The sequence below is a fragment of the Canis lupus genome, chromosome 31, assembly GCF_048164855.1.
Source record: "Canis lupus baileyi chromosome 31, mCanLup2.hap1, whole genome shotgun sequence".
Classification (NCBI taxonomy): domain Eukaryota; kingdom Metazoa; phylum Chordata; class Mammalia; order Carnivora; family Canidae; genus Canis; species Canis lupus.
In genome coordinates, this window is record NC_132868.1 from 4754785 (window position 1) to 4776464 (window position 21680).

General features: G+C 41.9%; 1 protein-coding gene across 5 annotated transcripts in view; it reads left to right on the top strand.

Moving 5' to 3' along the window:
• Positions 1–21680, top strand: part of CTNND2 (catenin delta 2) — a 914420-nt gene that overhangs the window by 649449 nt on the left and 243291 nt on the right. For all 5 annotated transcript variants that reach the window (XM_072807315.1, XM_072807318.1, XM_072807317.1 and 2 more), the window contains one exon: positions 19073–19205. In XM_072807315.1, coding sequence (XP_072663416.1) covers positions 19073–19205 — 133 coding nt within the window. The remainder of the gene's footprint in view (positions 1–19072; positions 19206–21680) is intronic.

Genomic DNA, 21680 nt, shown 5'->3' on the forward strand with positions numbered 1-21680 from the left:
AACTGATGGAAACAACCACATATCCAGGCTGAGATGGAAGCCTGCTCAGTTTGAGCCTTGCTTTAGTCTCCCCTCCCATATCCTTAAGAATCTGGAAGATACTGAGTCACATCCTGCCAGCAGCCAATCCAGAACCAGGCTCTGACCCCAAAGTGCCTAACACAAGCACAGATTCCCTAAGTCTGCTCTAACAGCATCTTATTGAAATACCCTGCAGTTCCAGGGTGGTGGTTCTTTCTTGTTGTTAGGAACAGTAAGACCAATTTTGTTCAACCCCAGGTATTATCTTGATAATCTTGGTTGGACTGCGTTGATAAAGTTTTTAAAGTTTACCTTTCCTGAGACACCTACCTGGCTCAATCAGTAGGCATGCGACTCTTGATCTTGTGACTATGAGTTTGAGCCCCACATTGGGTGCAGAGATTACTTTTTAAAAAGCAAATAAATTTTTAAAATTAACAAAGGAAGTTTACCCTTCCTGAACGCCATCCCCTTATACCACATGACTCTATGTTTATCAGGAAGCATAAGACCATTAGAGTAAGTGTTTATTTCCTTCTTAAATAGCATGCTTTCTCTATTAGGTAGTTCTATTCCCACAATATTGCCCACTACAATTCAGAGGCAAAAAATCAAGGTTTAGAACTAGAGTCTGTGTGCTTTGTAGAGCAGTCCGATGGAGGAGATATCTTAGCTAAATGTCACTTTGAGTAGGCTTCAAACCTTCATAATTGACCACCAGGTTCCATGCACCTTGATCAAGTCACTAAATAGTCTGACCTGTGTTTCCGAGTCTATGCAATAAGCATGGGAAATTCTAGTTAAAGTCCCCTCCAGTTCTAAAATGTAAAGAAGAGCAAATACAAATGCCTATGTAAACATTCTGGAAATTATAAGACATTATTATGATTTTTCATGATGGTATAATTATTTAATAAAAGTAATAATAATTTATGTCATCCAGGACACCTGGGTGGCTCAGTGGTTGAGCACCTGCCTTTGGCTCAGGGTGTGACCCCAGAGTCCCGGGATCAAGTCCTGCATCAGGCTCCCTGCATGGAGCCTGTTTCTCCCTCTGCCTGTGTCTCTGCCTCTCTCTCTCTCTGTGTCTCTCATGAATAAAAAAATAAAATCTTAAAAAAAAGATTCTGTCATCCTTTGAAGTGATTTGAATCTAGCACTATTTGGATAGTGGAAAAAGCCAACTAGATGGACTTTAAATGCAACTCTGGCCTTTTCTTTTCCCTAGCTAAAAGGAAAGGAGGAACCCTAGGCAGGCTCCACACCCAGCGCAGAGCACAGGGTGGGGTTTGATCTCACAACCCTGAGATCATGATTTGAGCCAAAATCAAGAATTGGACACTTAAATGACTGAGCCTCCCACACGCCCCAGTTCTGGCATTTTTCTGAATAATAAGTTTTATTTGGTTAATGGTCATTGCTTATTTAGAATGTGTCTTCTCTACTAAAGTATAAGCAGTTTGAGCTCAAGACTCAATACTCATGTCCCCAGGACCTGGAACTTCTCTTGATTCATAAAAAGCCTTCTCAAATACCCCTGGAAGGAGACAATGTATGGGTGCTATTTTCAGATGATTTGTTACTTCATTTAAAGAACATATTCAAACATCTTTTTCACTTGATACCTCTTGTGGACCAAATTTTGTTAGATTCTATTAAGATTTTCTTTAAAGGAAGTATATCTGTTCATAGTTATCTGAAATAAATTGAGTTGTCAATCTTTGGAGAACTAAAATGAGGTGACAAAAATGAAATTGTATGTGTGAAACATGCTACCAATATTTGCAGGACCAAAATCAACCACAGATACCAACCCTGGATTCTGCTTAGTCATTAACCCTCAGGTATGTACTGACAGCATTCTTTCTAAAGACGCCGAGACTGGTGCAATGGGACAGTTTCTCTCTTCCAGAAACCCAAGCCTAGCATGCAGTCTTTGGAGATGGTGTTCTTACTTTTAGAATGTAATTATAAAAGCCATGTAATTATGTCTTTTATCAAAAGCTCAGAAGTTTTCATGAAAAGAACCATTAAAAGGTCTTTTTTAAAGATTTTTTTTCGGGCAGCCCGGGTGGCTCAGTGGTTTAGCGCTGCTTTCAGCCCAGGGTGTGATCCTGGAGACCCAGGATTGAGTCCCACGTCGGGCTCCCTGCATGGAGCCTGCTTCTCCTTCTGCCTGTGTCTCTGCCTCTCTCTCTCTCTTCTCTCTCTCTCTCTCTCTGTTTCTAATGAATAATAAATAAATAAGATCTAAAAAAAAAGATTTTTTTTTCACAGAGAACTGTTGGATGATATCATTACCTAATTTATAAGAAAGCATGCTCCATTCTATAATTTATACACAGATATCTCTAGGCCATTTTAAATTATATTTAATATTAAGTTTCCTTTAATACATATGATAAAACTTTTTTAATAAAATAATTTTTTATTGGTGTTCAATTTACCAACATACAGAATAACACCAAGTGCTCATCCCGTCAAGTGTCCCCCTCAGTGCCCATCACCCATTCACCCCCACCCCCCACCCTCCTCCCCTTCCACCACCCCTAGTTCCTTTCCCAGAATTAGGAGTCTTCATGTTCTGTCTCCCTTTCTGATATTTCCCACACATTTCTTCTCCCTTCCCTTATATTCCCTTTCACTATTATTTATATTCCCCAAATGAATGAGAACATATAATGATTGTCCTTCTCCAATTGACTTATTTCACTCAGCATAATACCCTCCAGTTCCATCCACGTTGAAGCAAATGGTAGGTATTTCTCATTTCTAATGGCTGAGTAATATTTTATTGTATACAGAGATGACATCTTCTTTATCCATTCATCTTTCGATGGACACCGAGGCTCCTTCCACAGTTTGGCTATTGTGGACATTGCTGCTATAAACATCGGGGTGCAGGTGTCCCGGGGTTTCATTGCATATGCATCTTTGGGGTAAATCCCCAGCAGTGCAATTGCTGGGTCGTAGGGCAGGTCTATTTTTAACTCTTTGAGGAACCTCCACACAGTTTTCCAGAGTGGCTGCACCAGTTCACATTCCCACCAACAGTGTAAGAGGGTTCCCCTTTCTCCGCATCCTCTCCAACATTTGTGGTTTCCTGCCTCGTTAATATTCCCCATTCTCACTGGGGTGAGGTGGTATCTCAATGTGGTTTTGATTTGTATTTCCCTGATGGCAAGTGATGCAGAGCATTTTCTCATGTGCATGTTGGCCATGTCTATGTCTTCCTCTGTGAGATTTCTGTTCATGTCTTTTGCCCATTTCATGATTGGATTGTTTGTTTCTTTGCTGTTGAGTTTAATAAGTTCTTTACAGATCTGGGAAACTAGCCCTTTATCTGATATGTCATTTGCAAATATCTTCTCCCACTCTGTAGGTTGTCTTTTAGTTTTGTTGACTGTATCCTTTGCTGTGCAAAAGCTTCTTATCTTGATGAAGTCCCAATAGTTCATTTTTGCTTTTGTTTCTTTTGCCTTCGTGGATGTATCTTGCAAGAAGTTACTGAGGCTGAGTTCAAAAAGGGTGTTGCCTGTGTTCTCCTCTAGAATTTTGATGGACTCTTGTGTCACATTTAGATCTTTCATCCCTTTTGAGTTTATCTTTGTGTATGGTGCAAGAGAGTGGTCTAGTTTCATTCTTCTGCTGTGGATGTCCAATTTTCCCAGCACCATTTATTGAAGAGACTGTCTTTCTTCCAATGGATACTCTTTCCTCCTTTATCGAATATTAGTTGACCATAAAGTTCAGGGTCCACTTCTGGGTTCTCTATTCTGTTCCACTGATCTATGTGTCTGTTTTTGTGCCAGTACCACACTGTCTTGATGACCACAGCTTTGTAGTACAACCTGAAATCTGGCATTGTGATGCCCCCAGATATGGTTTTCCTTTTTAAAATTCCCCTGGCTATTTGGGGTCTTTTCTGCTTCCACACAAATCTTAAAATAATTTGTTCTAACTCTCTGAAGAAAGTCCATGGTATTTTGATAGGGATTGCATTAAACGTGTAAATTGCCCTGGGTAACATTGACATTTTCACAATATTAATTCTTCCAATCCAGGAGCATGGAATATTTTTCCATCTCTTTGTGTCTTCCTCAATTTCTTTCAGAAGTGTTCTGTAGTTTTTAGGGTATAGATCCTTTGCCTCTTTGGTTAGGTTTATTCCTAGGTACCTTATGCTTTTGGGTGCAATTGTAAATGGGATTGACTCCTTAATTTCTTCAGTCTCATTGTTAGTGTATAGAAATGCCATTGATTTCTGGGCATTGATTTTGAATCCTGCCACGCTACCAAATTGCTGTATGAGTTCTAGCAATCTTGGGGTGGAGGCTTTTGGGTTTTCTATGTAGGGTATCATGTCATCAGCAAAGAGGGAGAGTTTGACTTCTTTGCCAATTTGAATGCCTTTAATGTCTTTTTGTTGTCTGATTGCTGAGGCTAGGACTTCCAGTACTATGTTGAATAGCAGTGGTAAGAGTGGACATCCCTGTCTTGTTCCTGATCTTAGGGGAAAGGCTCCCAGTGCTTCCCCATTGAGAATGATATTTGCTGTGGGCTTTTCATAGATGGCTTATAAGATGTCGAGGAAAGTTCCCTCTATCCCTACACTCTGAAGAGTTTTGATCAGGAATGGATGCTGTATTTTGTCAAATGCTTTCTCTGCATCTAATGAGAGGATCATATGGTTCTTGGTTTTTCTCTTGCTGATATGATGAATCACATTCATTGTTTCACGGGTGTTGAACCAGCCTTGTGTCCCGGGGATAAATCCTACTTGGTCAGGGTGAATAATTTTCTTAATGTACTGTTGGATCCTATTGGCCAGTATCTTGTTGAGAATTTTTGCATCCATGTTCATCAGGGATATTGGTCTGTAATTCTCCTTTTTGGTGGGGTCTTTGTCTGGTTTTGGAATTAAGGTGATGCTGGCCTCATAGAACGAATTTGGAAGTACTCCATCTCTTTCTATCTTTCCAAACAGCTTTAGGAGAATAGGTATGGTTTCTTTTTTAAACGTTTGATAGAATTCCCCTGGGAAGCCATCTGGCCCTGGACTTTTGTGTCTTGGGAGGTTTTTGATGACTGCTTCAATTTCCTCCCTGGTTATTGGCCTGTTCAGGTTTTCTGTTTCTTCCTGTTCCAGTTTTGGTAGTTTGTGGCTTTCCAGGAATGCGTCCATTTCTTCTAGATTGCCTAATTTATTGGCGTATGGCTGTTCATAATATGTTTTTAAAATCGTTTGTATTTCCTTGGTGTTGGTAGTGATCTCTCCTTTCTCATTCATGATTTTATTAATTTGAGTCTTCTCTCTCTTCTTTTTAATAAGGCTGGCTAATGGTTTATCTATCTTATTAATTCAAAGAACCAACTCCTGGTTCTGTTGATCTGTTCCACAGTTCTTCTGGTCTCGATTTCCTTGAGTTCTGCTCGAATCTTTATTAACTCCCTTCTTCTCTTGGGTGTAGGATCTATTTGCTGTTTTTTCTCTAGCTCCTTTATGTGTAAGGTTAGCTTTTGTATTTGAGTTCTTTCCAGTTTTTGAATGGATGCTTGTATTGCGATGTATTTCCCCCTTAGGACTGCTTTTGCTGCATCCCAAAGATTTTGAATGGTTGTATTTTCATTCTCATTAGTTTCCATGAATCTTTTTAATTTTTCCTTAATTTTCTGGTTGACCCTTTCATCTTTTAGCAGGATGGTCCTTAACCTCCACGTGTTTGAGGTCCTTCCAAACTTCTTGTTGTGATTTAGTTCTAATTTCAAGGCATTATGGTCTGAGAATATGCAGGGGACGATCCCAATCTTTTGGTATCGGTTCAGACCCAATCTGTGACCCAGTATGTGGTCTATTCTGGAGAAAGTTCCATGTGCGCTTGAGAAGAATGTGTATTCAGTTGAGTTTGGATGTAAAGTTCTGTAGATATCTGTGAAATCCATCTGGTCCAGTGTATCATTTAAAGCTCTCGTTTCTTTGGAGATGTTGTGCTTAGAAGACCTATCGAGGGTAGAAAGAGCTATTGAAGTTACCAAGTATAAGTGTATTTCTTCACTTCGATTATTAATTGGTTTAAATATTTGGCAGCTCCCACATTCAGGGCATATATATTGAGGATTGTTAAGTCCTCTTGTTGGATAGATCCTTAAGTATGATATAGTGTCCCTCTTCATCTCTCACTACAGTCTTCGGGGTAAATTTTAGTTTATCTGATATAAGGATGGCTACCCCTGCTTTCTTTTGAGGACCATTTGAATCGTAAATGGTTCTCCAACCTTTTATTTTCAGGCTGTAGGTGTCCTTCTGTCTAAAATGCGTCTCTTGTAGACAGCAAATAGATGGGTCCTGCTTTTTTATCCAGTCTGAAACCCTGCGCCTTTTGATGGGGTCATTAAGCCCGTTCATGTTCAGAGTTACTATTGACAGATATGAGTTTAGTGTCATCATGATATCTATTCAGTCCTTGTGTTTGTGGATTGTTCCACTGAACTTCTTTTTAAAGGGGAATTTTAAGAGTCCCCCTTAAAATTTCTTGCAGAGCTGGTTTGGAGGTCACATATTCTTTCAGTTCCTGCCTGTCTTGGAAGCTCTTTATCTCCCCTTCCATTTTGAATGAGAGCCTTGCTGGATAAAGTATTCTTGGTTGCATGTTCTTCTCATTTAGGACCCTGAATATATCCTGCCAGCCCTTTCTGGCCTGCTAGGTGTCTGTGGAGAGGTCTGCTGTTACCCTAATACTCCTCCCCATAAAAGTCAGGGATTTCTTGTCTCTTGCTGCTTTAAGGATCTTCTCTTTATCTTTGGAATTTGCAAGCTTCACAATTAAATGTTGAGGTGTTGAGCGGTTTTTATTGATTTTAGGCGGGGCGGGGGGGATCTCTCTATTTCCTGGATCTGAATGCCTGTTTCCCTTCCCAGATTAGGAAAGTTTTCAGCTGGGATTTGTTTAAATACATATTCTGGCCCTCTGTCCCTTTCGGCGCCCTCGGGAACCCCAATTAAACGTAGGTTTTTCTTCCTCAGGCTGTCGTTTGTTTCCCTTAATCTATCTTCATGGTCTTTTGTTTGTCTCTTTTTTCCTCAGTTTCCCTCTTTGCCATCAACTTGTCTTCTATGTCACTCACTCGTTCTTCCACCTCGTTAACCCTCGTCGTTAGGACTTCTAGTTTGGATTGCATCTCATTCAATTGATTTTTAATTTCTGCCTGATTGGATCTAAATTCTGCAGTCATGAAGTCTCTTGAGTCCTTTATGCTTTTTTCTAGAGCCACCAGTAGCTGTATAATAGTGCTTCTGAATTGGCTTTCTGGCATTGAATTGTAATCCAGATTTTGTAACTCTGTGGGAGAGAGGACTGTTTCTGATTCTTTCTTTTGAGGTGAGGTTTTCCTTCTAGTCATTTTGCTCAGTGCAGAGTGGCAAAAACAAGTTGTATTGGGAAAAGGAGAATAAGAGAGAGAGAGAATGAAAGAAAAGAGAAAAAGAAAAAAGAAGAAAAAAGGAAAAAAGAGAAGAAAAAGAGAGAAAAAGAAAGAAAGGTGAAAAAAAGGGGTGGGGGAAGCAATCAGAAATAAAAAAACAAAAAAACAAAAAAACACCGGGGAGTGTCTTCTGATTCTGTATACTTTAGGTCCCTTGACTTCCCCTGGAACTTGTCCGTCTAGCTGGTCTTCTGGGGGAGGGGCCTGTTGTGCTGATTTTCAGGTGTTAGCACTTGGGGGAGCTGCTCTGCCCCTGCCTGGTGCAGGGCTCAGTGGGGGTAGTTTACCCCGTGAGGCCCCAGGAGGAACAACCGCACTGGCAGGGTCAGCTCTGCAGCCCTGGAGTCAGCCCCTGCAGTAGCTCCAGAACTCTCCGTCTGCAGGGCCTGGAGGCTCGGGGCAGGGCCGTTGATCTGCTCAGCTCGGGGCAGGAGCGTCCTTGCTGTCCTGGGCCCTCCCCGCCTCTGCCTTTCCCGGGGGGAGGCCAGATCTTGGGCTGTGTCCCGGCGCCCTGTGCTACGGGGCCTGCGCTGTTGCATTCGCGCTCCCGCCCCGCAGCCCCCTCCGCGGAGCCTCCCCCGAGCCCCTCCGAGCTGCTCCCGCCCCGCAGCCCCTTCCGCGGAGCCGCCCCCGAGCCCCCCCAGCTGCTCCGGGTCCCGCCGTGCGCGCTGCAGCCCTTAGGGAGCTCGGCGCACTCTCCCGGGGCGCAGGTGTCTGTTAGTGTCCCCGGGAGCCCGAGGGCATCCCCGCCCTCCTGGGTCCTGCTCCACCTCCCCGCGAGCCCCTTTCCGCCCGGGAAGGTCGGTGCAGCTCCTGCTCCTCCGGGACGGGGCTCTCCTGTCCTGGGGACACTCGCCCCGGCCTCAGCCCGGCTCCTCCTGGGCCCCTCCCCCTTGGAGGCCTTTGTTTCTTTATTTCTTTTTCCCCGTCTTCCTACCTTGATAGAAGCGCGAACTCTTCTCACTGTAGCATTCCAGCTGGTCTCTCTTTAAGTCTCAGGCCGAATTCGTAGATTTTCAGGATGATTTGAAGGTTATCTAAGTAATTTGGTGGGGACAGGTGACTTGGGGACCCTACTCTTCCGCCATCTTGCCCCTCCTCCCATGATAAAACTTTTTGAGGATGATCAAGGCCTTTGTAGCGTTTTCTCAAATTCCTAATCTAATCATGAGGCAAAATCCTGATCTCTGCCGATATTAACAAAGTAAAAACTGTTGCTCTGGCATCCTAGAATCATGTGCTCCCCACCTGGATCATAAGTGTCAAATCCTTCCCTTTGTTCCCACTGGAGCTTCACAGATCCAAGGTGATTTTTCTAAGCAGCATCATGGCCTCTTAATTTCAAAATGGGTACATAGGCATAGAATATAAACATTTTCCATAAAGTCATTATGGCTTACAAGGAAAAGTTTATGGGTACTAATTTGTCCTTTGTTCCCTTGGGCTACTACCACCAAACACAGTCTGTTAGAATTTCCAGGACAACTAAAGTATGAAGTTGGTTTTTCATTGTGGAACATTGAAAAAGTCTAGTTGTACTAATAGATAAAAAAAAATGAAATTTAAAATTTGATACTGAATAGGTATCACGGTATAATTGATAATATTCTTTGCAATCTAATGGAATATTTAGGCCCTTAATAGAAGCAGAAATTCGCTGGTACTTAAAATACATGAGATTTAAAATAATAAATAATAGCAAAATAAATAAATTTTGCTAATTGTTTTTTGTTGCTTTTCATCCTTGGTCCCTGACAACTGAACTCTGAGACAAAGCCCATTCCTTGGCTGAGGTTTATTTAAGGCACCCAGGACCTATAATAGTTGGGAAATGAGCAGTTTTCTCATTATTTTACTGTTTCTGTGTCTCCACTTCAGCAGCCAGCAGAAAACTTACTAGTTGAAATTGGTCATCCTTATTCTGAAATAATACCTGCCAGTTCCCCAAAGTGGGTCCTAGCCTGGCCAGTCCACCTGATTGTCCCCAGGCAAGGTGTGATGGATGAGGCGACAGGAGTCACCAGTTAATGTGAGCACTGGTGGAAAAAAGGCAGATCAGAGCCATCCACTGGGCATCTCTTGCCCTCACATTCTCTATGCCACCCATCCGGACACACTGCTGTCTCTGCCTCCAGCATGCATCCAGACTCCCTCCACTGCACCATCACCCTCGCCAGGATCCCTGCAGAAGCCACTGCCCTGTCCTGCCCCCTCGAGTCTGTTCTCAACCCTGCAGCCAGAGGGACCTTTTATGAACTCCTCTTCATCAGGGTATAATTTATATACAATAAACTTGCCATTTTTTTAGGCCTGTAGTTTCTGAGTGTTGACAGATGTATACAGCTGTGTGACCACTGTCAAAGTGATCCTCTAAAAATGTGAATCATCACAATGTTCAGTGGTGCCCATGTCTCTCAGAACAGAAGCCAAAAGCCTGCCATGACTGACAAATCCTGTGATATCTGGGCCCATACTGCTTCTCTCAGCATGGCTCCAGGACCCACTCCACTTCATTCACTGGCCTTCTCACCTCTTGTCTGACATGCCATGCATATTCTTGCCTCAGGGTCTTTTCACCGTTCTCCCTTTCTGGAACAGTCCTTTCACCTACCACCACATCCAAGTCCATAGTCCAGGTCGATGCTCCAGGGTCACCTTCTCAGAGAGGTATTCCACAGCTACAGTATTTACACTAATAACCCCCAGCATAGTGTGTGGGTTGTAGGGCAGGCACAAGCACAGGTATACTGCTATTGCCTATGTCTGCTTCATTTTTCCTGTTACACTTGTATTAGTTTCCTGTGGCTGCTGTAACAAAATACAACAAACAAGGTAGCTTAAAACAACAGAAATTTATTCTCTAACAGTTAAGGAGATCAGAAGTCAAGTCCAGGTGTCTGCAGAGTTGGCTTCTTCCAGAAGCTCTGAAGGAGAAAATGTTCATGTCTCCTTGCTTCCCATGGCTACAGTCAACCCTTGGCACCTGCTGGCTTGTAGCCACATCACTCCAGTCCCTACCTCTGTCTGCATATCACTTTCTTCTCCCTTTGTCTTTATATATCTTATAAGGACCCTGTCATTGGATTTAGGGCCCATTCTCAATCCAGTAAGATATCACCTTGATCCTTAATTACATCTATAAAGACCGTAAAGTTACATTCTGGGGTTCCAAGTGGACATAAATTTTTGAGGGAACATGATTCAACCCAGTACACACTTAACACTATCTGACAAATAATATATCTTGCTCTTTTAATAATGAATTGCCAATCACAATTAGAAGGTAGTTCTCCAAGGGCAGGAACTTTTGCTGTGTTCAGTACTGAATCTCCAATGACTAGATACGTAATGTCCACTCAGAGAACATTGGCTATAGAAGTGAGTAGTTTATAGCTGAATCCTTGGACAAAGCAGGAAGCCAGGCAGCCTGCAGGAATATGGGGAGAAGTGAAGGCTGCTTGGCCTTCCTGAAATAAGCTGCAGGTCAGAGAGGTGTCAGTTTCAAATAGATAACCAAGAGGTGATTGGTAAGTCAGAGTAAATCGGTAGATGAGTGGACTTGAGAATCAGCAATCACAGGGAGGACTCCCAGAGGCAGGAATTGGAGGTGGTCCCTCTTGGGATAATCCAACAGCTCTCTTCACCTTCCTGGAGTCTCTCCAGAGGAGTGGTCTCTTCTCAGCTTAAAAAAGCCATATCTGCATCTGTTTCCTGCAGCTGCTATAACAAAGTAACACAAAGTAGATGATTTACAGTGACACACATTCATCCTCTTGCAGTCCTGGAGGCCCGAAGTCTGAAATCAGGTTCACTGGTCTACAATCAGCGTGTTAGTTGGGCCACGCTGCCTCCAGAGGTCCTAGGGGAAGATCCTTGTCCTTGCCTTTTCCAGCTCCTAGAATTACTGCGTTCCTTACATATCTTGGCTCATGGCTCCTTCCTCTACCTTCAAAGACAGCAATGTAACATCTTATTTCAGTGATGTGCTGCCTTTTTATTCTATGCAAAGTCCATGCTGCCAAATAAGGTAGTGTTCACAGGTTCCAGGGATTAAAACCTGGACCTGGGACACCTGGGTGGCTCAGTGGTGGAGCATCTGCCTTTGGCTCAGGACATAATCCTGAGGTCCTGGGATAGAGTCCCGAATTGGGCTCCCTGCATGGAGCCTGCTTTTCCCTCTGCCTTTGTCCCTGCCTCTCTCTGTGTCTCTCATGAATAAATAAATAAAATTAAAAAAAAAAAGAAAGAAAAACCCTGGATACCTTTGGGGCCTTTTTCAGCCTACCAACGCATCCTAACCAGAGAGCAGCCATAGATATTGGGACAAGTCCCAGATTCTCCTTCTCAGTGCAGGAAGTGGTTGGATTCTATTCTTTGACTTAACTAACAAGAATAACCCTGTCCCCTCAATTTCTCTGTTGATGGCAGGGCTACTCATAAGGAAAGAATCAAATTGAAACAAGCAAGTATGGTACCTTTAAGCTCATAACGTTTTAATTCTCTCTTTTTTTGTACTTGATTTTTCATTTGTCTTATCATATCGTCATAGATGATTTGTGTGAGTTGCCTCAATATTTTGTGAAAAGAGAGGATGTAATTTGTCATGCAGATTTTAAATAAAAAGAGGATCATCTCCAGGAGGGAGGAGCTGGCTGGGTGGTCGCTGAGGGCATCTGGTCCCTTTGAGCTGCATGCATCTACAAGCTGCACTGTGGCTGCTCCATCAGGAGACAAGTCGAGAAATCATGGTTGAATGAATTAATGTTTATGATGCAGTTTTGGGAATTATGTTTTCCCCAAATGCAAAGTGTGGAGAGAGCCGTTTCTTCCTAAAAACTGAAACGATTGAGCTTGTTTTCTAAACAGTCATAATTCCAATGCTGCTGCTTATATAAAAGCAAAGATATGGTGTTTAAATGTGATAAATCACGTAGGGCAGCTTTTGACTTTGGCTCGGAAATATCCAGGAATGAGGATGAAGACATCAATGCTTCCATGTGTTTCTCATTGGATAAGATCTCATTCATCAGGAATTAAAATATCTCCATTTTGTCATAAAATTTTCTCCCCATCCAGTGTTCTTACGTGCACCACCTCCACACCCCAACCTTATCAACAAAACCAAATCAGAAACAAAACAGCTCACCCCTTGGCTCTGGATGCAAAAGTTAAAGCCAATATGGTCTTTAGTTCAAAAGTTTACGACTTTATAAATGGTGGTGATTTCCATATCTTTAAGTGATGTCCATACAGCCCTGACCCAGTGGAAGTTATCAAGGCTGTAGTCAAAGTGAGCCATGTCCCTCCAACATAAAAAATCAAAGTGAGCAATGACATGAAGCTTCGTTAAAAATCAGATCTTAAATTCTCAGACTCTGGTTGTCCTGGGGCTCTTTACAACGCGGAAGTAAACTCAATAAAATGTTGTGACAGCGCCATCAACCCTGTGGTTTCTGTGCCAGCATAACGTAGGAACGGATCTCAAACTGTTTGCTATTTAGCTCTGAGCTGAGCGCTAGCAATTTTAACAACTCAGATAGTCCATATAAGAATGAGGATTTTGTCACAATATTGTTGGTCTGTGTGACAAGTTTTAATGGAGAAAAGGTTACATTTGCATATTCTCCAGTTCCATTAACATTTCTAAAGTGAAGCCCAGTAACAAAGGAGAGAGTTATGAGTTCACTCTGGCAGAAAGTGGTAGATGGTTCTTATTTCTTGTTCTTCTCTTCTTCATCTAGTTATATTTACTACTGGACATTTCTCAACGGTCCACACTGCGTACCTGACATTGCTCTAAGGGGTTCATATATATTATTTCTGATCATCCTACCAATTACTCTAAGGTAGGAATTATTCTCTCATTATGAGAGATGGACTCAATGAACATTTACTCAAAACAAAGAACATGCCAGCCAGGAGAGATTCAACAGCAAACCAGACAGAGAGAGGAGGAGCCCAAGGCTGCAGAAATAGTTCATGGTGGAGCAGGATTGGAACCAACTCTGACTGCATCCAAAGAACTTTAGCCCACCAGGTGCTCTGCTGCTAGAGGGAGATGAAGGGCAAAAAAATGGGCACATTTTCATTAACAGTTTTTACTACAAGCTAAAGGAGTGTCTGTCTTTACACTTATGTTCTTTCAAGTAAGTATCACATCCAATATCAATAAACACATCAGTAAAGGGTTATTTTTTTAATTAAATGGCATTATATAAATTTTTAAAATACAGACATATATCATTGAGAGCAATCATAGGGTAACAATCTCTAGAATATACCCAGCTCTTAATACTTCACCAACCGCTTTCACATTTATTATTTCATGTATCATTTAAGAGCATATCCCATGAAACAGGTGGTATTGTTTGCCGTATTAGATCCATGGAAACCAAGATCAGCAAACACTGACGGGCTATCCTGTATTTATTTACAGACTAGAAGGGAGACAGCCAGATGTTCAAGTTCTAAACACTTTTCCAATTAATTCTGACACCAAATCCTGTGTCCATTCTACTAAAATAATCAAGGAATAAAAGATTTTTAGCATGCTTACTCAACACAAGTGATCAGATACAGTTCATGTTTAGCCTAATATTTCTCAACCCAGCTCTAATGACAGTTTGGGGACAGACAGCTCTTTGTTGTAGAGGAGGGGTTCCTATGCCTTGTAGGATGTTGAGCAGTACTCCTGGCCTCTACCCACTGGATGCCATGAGCATCTTCCAATTGTGACAACCAAAAATGTCTTGGGCACTGCCAAATGTCCCCTGTGGACACTGTTTTAAACATATTTATTTTTAAGACATTGTCTAAAAAAATCTCTCCTTTAGACATTATTTCAAGGCAATGATTACAGCAGGCAACATCGTTATATGGTTAAATTTCTCTATTTGAAAGCAGACAGCTAGAGTTTTATTCTGGCTCTACCACTTAAGTTCGTACCATCTGTAAGTCAAATTTCCTCCTCTGTGAAATGAAAATAAACCACATAAGGCTACTTAAGGATTAAAGAGTTAAAGTGTGTGAACAGGGAACCATGGCAACTGACTTTTAGTGTGCTCACATTATTACTTAAGGTTGTTTTTCTGGCTGTTCTGTAAGCCTAAATAAATCTAAATTTCTTTAGATTTCTTTTTCATAATACTGACTATAAAGTAGAACCAGAATTTTTGTATTGAATGAAAGGCCTTCATGATCTCATCTCAAACTTAGTTTCCAGTCCTGTCTCCACCATCCCTGCCCTTCTCAGCCAGCACTCCTCCCCACAGCCTGTTTCTTAGCCCAACTCCAGCCAGGCTGAGCATATACCTTTCCCAAATCTGCCAACCCCTCTGTGACGTCATGTCTCTACCCATGCTTTTCCTTCATTGGTATTTGTCTTTTCCAGAACTTTTTTGTCTTGTGAACCATTCCTTCTCCTTAAGGATTAAGACCTTATGTGAAGAAACTATATCATGTACCAAATTCTGGCCCAAATGAGATGGACATTTTATTTCTTCTGGGCCTCTAGTTCTTTCTCTGTAGTCTATCTCCATGGGCAAGAAAAAATCCAGACAATCTCATCTAAGTGAAACCAAACCATTTTAGAAAAAGATATAAATCATTCCTCCAAACTTTTGCTGTGTGTGTGGGGAGGGGCAGGGGGATGCTCCTTCAGCATCTCTCTTGTGAAATTGAGGAGAGCATTTGAAAACATTAGTCTCCTGTTGAACAGCACCTGCTGCCTTGGCTGAGGCTGGGGAATTCCAGTTAGAAGAAACCAGAAGCAAACTCCCTTGGATGCACAATCCATTCCAGCCCGATTCCTGGAAAGCTGGTTTAGGCTGGGAGACATCAAGTTATTTTAAACACTAACTCACGGTTGTCTTCAGTTTTACCTGGCTTTCTAACCTCTCTCCCCCCTTTCTCCCAGGACCCCACTTTCACATGTTCTTACTGAACCAGTTGAAGTTCAGGACACAGCAGCTCCAGGAATTTCTTCACACTATGGGAAAAATCATTTGTTCCAATGGAGTTTACAACAGAGAGAGTATGGGGGAGAGGGGTGGGAGAACAATTAATAGTAATAAAAGCAATGGAAGAAAATTTCAGACAGTTATAAGTATTGTGGATAAAATAGGTCAGTGGGTAAGATGACTCGAGGGGTCAGGCTTGTTTGACTAGAAACTTCCAGGAGATGCCCTCCAAGACTTCATACGTGATACATACATGAACTGAGACCTGATAAAGACAAGAGGGCACCATGCAAAGACCTGAGGGAGAAGCCTCCTCAAAAGTACCAGGACCTTGAGATAAGAAGAGGAGTACCATTTTCAATAGGAAGGATGCAGTTCACAGAGGTTGGCGCAGGAAGCTCAGAAAGAGACAAGAGTCCTCTGTATAGGGCCTCCCAAGCCCAGTGGAGGAGTTGGCTGTTTTCCTAAGTGCAATGGGAAGCTATTGGAGGCTTTAAACCACAGAGTTATGAGATTGATGCATAGAAAAGACTGGTCATGACAGCAGCATGCAGAATGATTCTGTGTGTGTGTGTGTGTGTGTGTGTGTGTGTGTGTGTGTAGGTGTAGATGTTTCAGAGGAGGAGAGAGCATTCCAGAATGACCAATTTGCCAGAGAAACAACCTCAGTAGAACTGAGGAAACACTCTTCCTGACAAGATGCTTTCTTCACTCATTCCTTCATGCCTTCATTCTTTCCTAGCACATTTATGTAGTGTTCATTATGTACCAGAGGTATTGTACACTCTAGTTAACAAACATGACCGGAAGAGTTGTGGCTCTGGCCTCACAGAACCACAATTACCACAGTATGGAGAGGGAGATAGTGATGTGTCACAGTCCACAACACAATGAGGCACTACCACTAGGCGTTGCATGGATGAAACTCACAGAGGGCTTTGCTGAGGAAATCACAAAAAACCGGAAGCCCTGCATTTGAGTGAGAGGCCACTGGGCCAGGACCATTCCAGGTAGCAGGAGCAGAGGTGGGAGAGAGCACTGCCCAGCTGTCAGCCAGTGTGGCCAGGGCAGGGAACCCAGGGAGGCAGTGGGACATGTCTCCCAGGATGGCAAGGGGGAAGATGGCAGATCCAGCAAAGCCTAGCGGGCCATGGAGATATCCTGGTCTTTATGCCAAAGAGAGTAGGAACCACTGAAGGGTTTTAAGCAGGGAAGTGGCACAATTAGGTTTGTGTTTGTGCCCATTTAGATGCCTTAGGGAGGAAGAAGGGTGAGCGGAAGGAAGGTGACTGGCTTGGTAAGCTGAATAAGAGGTGAGAAATAGGTCTGGGAAAAGAATAGTAGGGTACAGGGGATGTCTGGGATTCTAGAGGTTTCAAGGGGAGGCTGACGACAGTCTTTCTTTTTACCAAGAGTGAAGAGCTTAGACCCCTCCTGGAATTATGATTCCTTAGAAAGTGCATCTGTTCTGAGTTTGGGCTGTATGTGTACATGCACGCATGCATGTGCATGTGTATACATCCACCCACACAAATGAACTCATGTGTCTGCATGTGTGCAGAGTCCCTAAGACTGTTCCCCTAGAGCTCTTATTCAAGAGATACTATTAATATATGCCATTTAAGCCTAGTAGAGCAGTTACCATCTGGTTAATAAAATAGGCTGAAATGAATTCTTTACTAATCACTTTCCAATAGCACAGGCTCACCTGAATTCATCTTAGGCATCCAGTGTCTATATGACATTGCTAATGTTAATTTATAGATATTCTATAGATTTTTATTTCATTTGAACAAAGAATAGAGCTTTAGTTGGCTCCTATTATAAGCAGAGGGACTGTGATATCTTGATGTTGCAGAGGTGGGTTTTTTTTTTTTAAGATTTTATTTATTTATTCATGAGAGACGAGGGGGAGGGGCGGGCAGAGACACAGGCAGAGGGAGAAGCAGGCTCCATGCAGGGAGCCCGACGTGGGACTCAATCCCGGGTCTCCAGGATCAAGTCCTGAGCTGAAGGCGGCACTAAACCACTGAGCCACTCGGGCTGCCCCTGCAGAGGTGGTTTAGAATCATGCAAAAGAAGGAAATTAAACAAAAAAGAAAAAAGCTTTCTGTGTTTCAATCCATAATTGTTTTTCACTTTGATCACATAGCCAAAAAATTTCAATAGTTTGCCCACTCAGTAATCACAGATATTTTGACATAGATGTATTACTGTACCTTATGTCCTTTTTGAGGATATGTGTGGCTGTCTCAAATGTTATGTAAGTGTATTAAATACTAAATGCACATTAAATCGAATGCTTTATCTTTCCAATAAAAACTGAGCCAATTCAAAAAGGAGTCTTATTGCATATTGTCTTCAGAGCCCGTAAAGGGCGTGCTAACACATTTCAAGGTTTGCTTGACAAGCTCTACTAGTTGTGATAAAGGGAAGATAAAGAGAACAGGTTAAAATCTATGAGGACACTTTTAACCTTTGTCTGTTCCTCCTCTGCCCCATTTTTCATGACTCTTCTTCTCAGATGACAGCACTGACCCGGCATCAACAGGATGTATGCTTTCGAGTTGTTTTTCCAGGAGTAGAGTGGTTATTGTAAAGCCATCTCATTTCTCTTCCACCCTATCCGTTGGATAAATAGTACCCTTTTGTGGCATGTGGGGTCAGGTTTTTATCTGTGGTCTCAGAGGTTGCTGTTTTATTTCTCTGTTAAAAATTGGTTCCCTGCTACAGGAATAGAATCCACACAGTTGGCCCTGTTAGCTGCATGTTCTAGCTGGTTGAGCTGATTGATTTCATAAAACAATACTCATTTGCATAACAGCACAATCAATCTTGTGTTTTAGGATAGACTTAAATGTCTCAGAGCATATTTGTTAAAATTAATTAAACAGCCAGCTTTTTGGAGTAGCTCAAATATGTAAAGGGGAATACAAGAGAAGAACATACAGTGCAAAAAAATGATTATTCAAGTTGTATGAATAAACCTAACTCTTTAACTTCCTTTATAAAGTCTTCTTGTGGCTCTACCCTAGCCCCCAGAAAATCATTCCGGGAATCTGTTTCTTTTTAAGGAAGATATTATGATAACAGTAGCAACAGTACTAATTATAAAAATTATAAAGATGGCGTTGAGTGCTATCACAACGATTTGGATTGGACCCATTCGGTTATATTTTCTCTGGTCTGATAATTTAGCTAAACACTGTACCTGAATCAGACCACTGAAATAATATATTTGAAACACAACAACAACAACAAAAAGAAACCCAACATGACCTTATAAATTTAAGCCCAAATCAAAAATGTATATATTAATAAAATCATGTGACACCTTAAGTCATTTTTTAGTAATCTTCATAAACATGTCACTTCAGTTGACATATTTAAGATTTTACATATATATATGTTCTGCATATGATACATATGTGTATGCACATATACACTTCCAAGCCATCCTTTCCAGTTCTTTGCAGTGGATATGTGTGTAAGAAGAGCAGAACCATCATTTGTAAAGTATACTCTTAAGTGCATTTCGTAAATGGGTTAACTGTGTGTTAACACTGTGGTAGGATTTCTCTCTCATGTTCTCCTGCCTTCCTCTTGTTCAGAGAATTTGGATGGAGAGACCCGGAACTGCCTGAAGTGATTCAGATGCTCCAACACCAGTTTCCCTCCGTCCAGTCTAATGCTGCAGCCTACTTACAACACCTCTGTTTTGGAGACAATAAAATTAAAGCTGAGGTAAGCACTACTTGGATTCTGAAATGCCCGGTTGGCAGATTCATCATGCATGATCAGGGTCTATAGAGCAGTGTTGAAAGGAGAAAGAAATACAAAAACTCAAGGTATGTTTCCAAAGTTTCGATCCATATTTAAGACTGAAATGGCACTTTCTCTCTAATTAGTTGGCATGCGTATGCATACAGTCTTCTTCTTTAATTGTTGAATGCTAAGAGTACATGACCAAAGGTACCTGCTCATATTAAAAGGGGCAAGATGGTCAAATGCTACACTTTTCATGTGATTTGCCTTCCTCCCAGTTTTATCTCTGGAGTTATCTCTGCCTCATTGTCTTTGAGAAATACAAAGCATCTTCCTTTACAAGATTACTACAATCAATCTATGGTATTATCTGTCCTTCCTGGAAATCTCACGAATAGGATGAGAACTTTAGGCAATAAACAAACTTTATGTTAGAATCAAGAGGTTTGAGCCATTTACAAAATTACTAGTGAATAATATGGATATACACAGTCCATGAAAGAGCATATTGTCTGTGTCCATTATGTAAACAATTGTTAGTGTGCTTTGTGTGCTTGGAATATTTTGTATATACATTTTGTTGTGTGATATTTCTGGAAAAGCACAGTGGTCAGCACAGCTAACTCTGATTTCTTTAGACAGGGGACAAGAATTTGAGCATAATCTGCTGAGTAATCACATTTTTTAAAAAGATGTGACAAGCTATAAAGAGTCCTCTCCATAGCATGGAAGCAATTTTGAGGATGAGTTGAAATTAGTTTAAGAGTGGAAATAAGAAATTTGGATATATAATTGCAATTTATTATAGATGTTGCTTGCTTGCACTGGGATAGATATAGCCTAACAGCTTTTTCATTTCTTTCTGTCTTCCACTGGACTCAGAGGACTTAGAAAAGTCACATGTCTTTGTGGATGGAATATAGGGCAGTGCTTTTCAACCAGGTATGATTTTGCCTCCCACGAGACAGCTGACAACAACTGGTCCTCACAATTGGAGAGGGCTGTGGTGTTGCCATCAGCATGTCTCTGGGAGGGTTAGGGCTGCTGCATGTCACTCTAAAATGCGCATGCATGGGGCAGCACCCATAACAAAGAATCATCCAGTCCCAAAGGTCAACAGTGCCAACACAGATTAAAAAAAAAAGATATTATTCACCTAAGATAAGTTTAAAAGGTCAGAAAATACTAATAAAATTATATAAGATGATCTAAAAATAAAGGTATGTGGCTTCTGTCCCAAATGGAAATTATCTCAATCCTTCTATATGTTTAATAGAAAACAAAATGGCCCCTTCAACATGCAGGACAGATTTCTGATTAGGGGATTACATACCATCATTTTTGCAAGATTACAACTTTGAGAGCTTCTTTAAAGGCCAGGGAAGCATTTGATTCCATTGTTTGCATAAGGTCGGATCTGGAGGATTGTGATACCCCCACAAAAGCAGGAACAACACTCTGCTGTCAAGACTGATGACACCATGCATACACCTAGAAAGTATGAAAAGTTGGATACTCCTAATGAGGCTTATTGGAATGGGCAGGGTGGCTCCTGAGCACAACTGAAAAACGCTTGAATGTAAGAAGGGAAGTCAGCTTGGGTTTTTATGGTGATTATGGGGTGGAGCTGGGGGAGTGTTCTCATGTCTGGATGGGGCTGGTGTGATTTGAACTTCCTGCTAGCGCCAAAGAAAGAGGCATCAAGCTTCCTTACCACCTTGCTCAGATGTGGGCAAAATGGGAGGGGGAGGCAGAGGTTTGAAAGCTGTCAGAAGCCAAACATCCAAAAACAGAGTCTGAATCATTATTATAACAAGTCATATAGTTGGTCAGACAGTACAGACGGTGTGGCCTGGGGAGGCATGAAGTCAGTGCTCCAACTGGCTCTGTCTACATGATCCTTGGATCCTCTCAGTAGTGATGACACCCAGCAACTGTCTGTAGACTTGGGTGTGGCCACATCAGAAGCACCTCATGTCCCAGGGCAGACAAGAGGAGGTGAAGGGCCAGGGTAGCGGGTGGGGGTGACCCTCACAGAGTCAGTGTCAGACATATGCCACTCCCGGTGCTGCTTCCCCGCTCACCAGCTGTGCTTCCCTGAACAAGCTGACTGTCCTCTCAATCCTCAAAATAGAGATGCCCAAAGCTCTATGGTGGAGTCTTTGTGGGGACTAAATGATTTAATATATGCAGACTGCTTAGTGGTGACGTATTCATTCACTCATTCCTGTTCTTTTCTGGTCATGAACACAGAACATTCAAATTACTTTATATCTTTTTCACATTCATTCTAAGTTACTTTTTTTTTTTTTACTTTATTTAACATGCAAGTTCTTTTATTTTATGTATATGTGTGTGCGTGCACATGTGCTTATTTTTCTCATTTTGCCACAAGTGTCCTCAAGGCTGCCTGTGTCCCCTCTCACTGCCTGGAGATCCTTCCAGCAGCCAGCA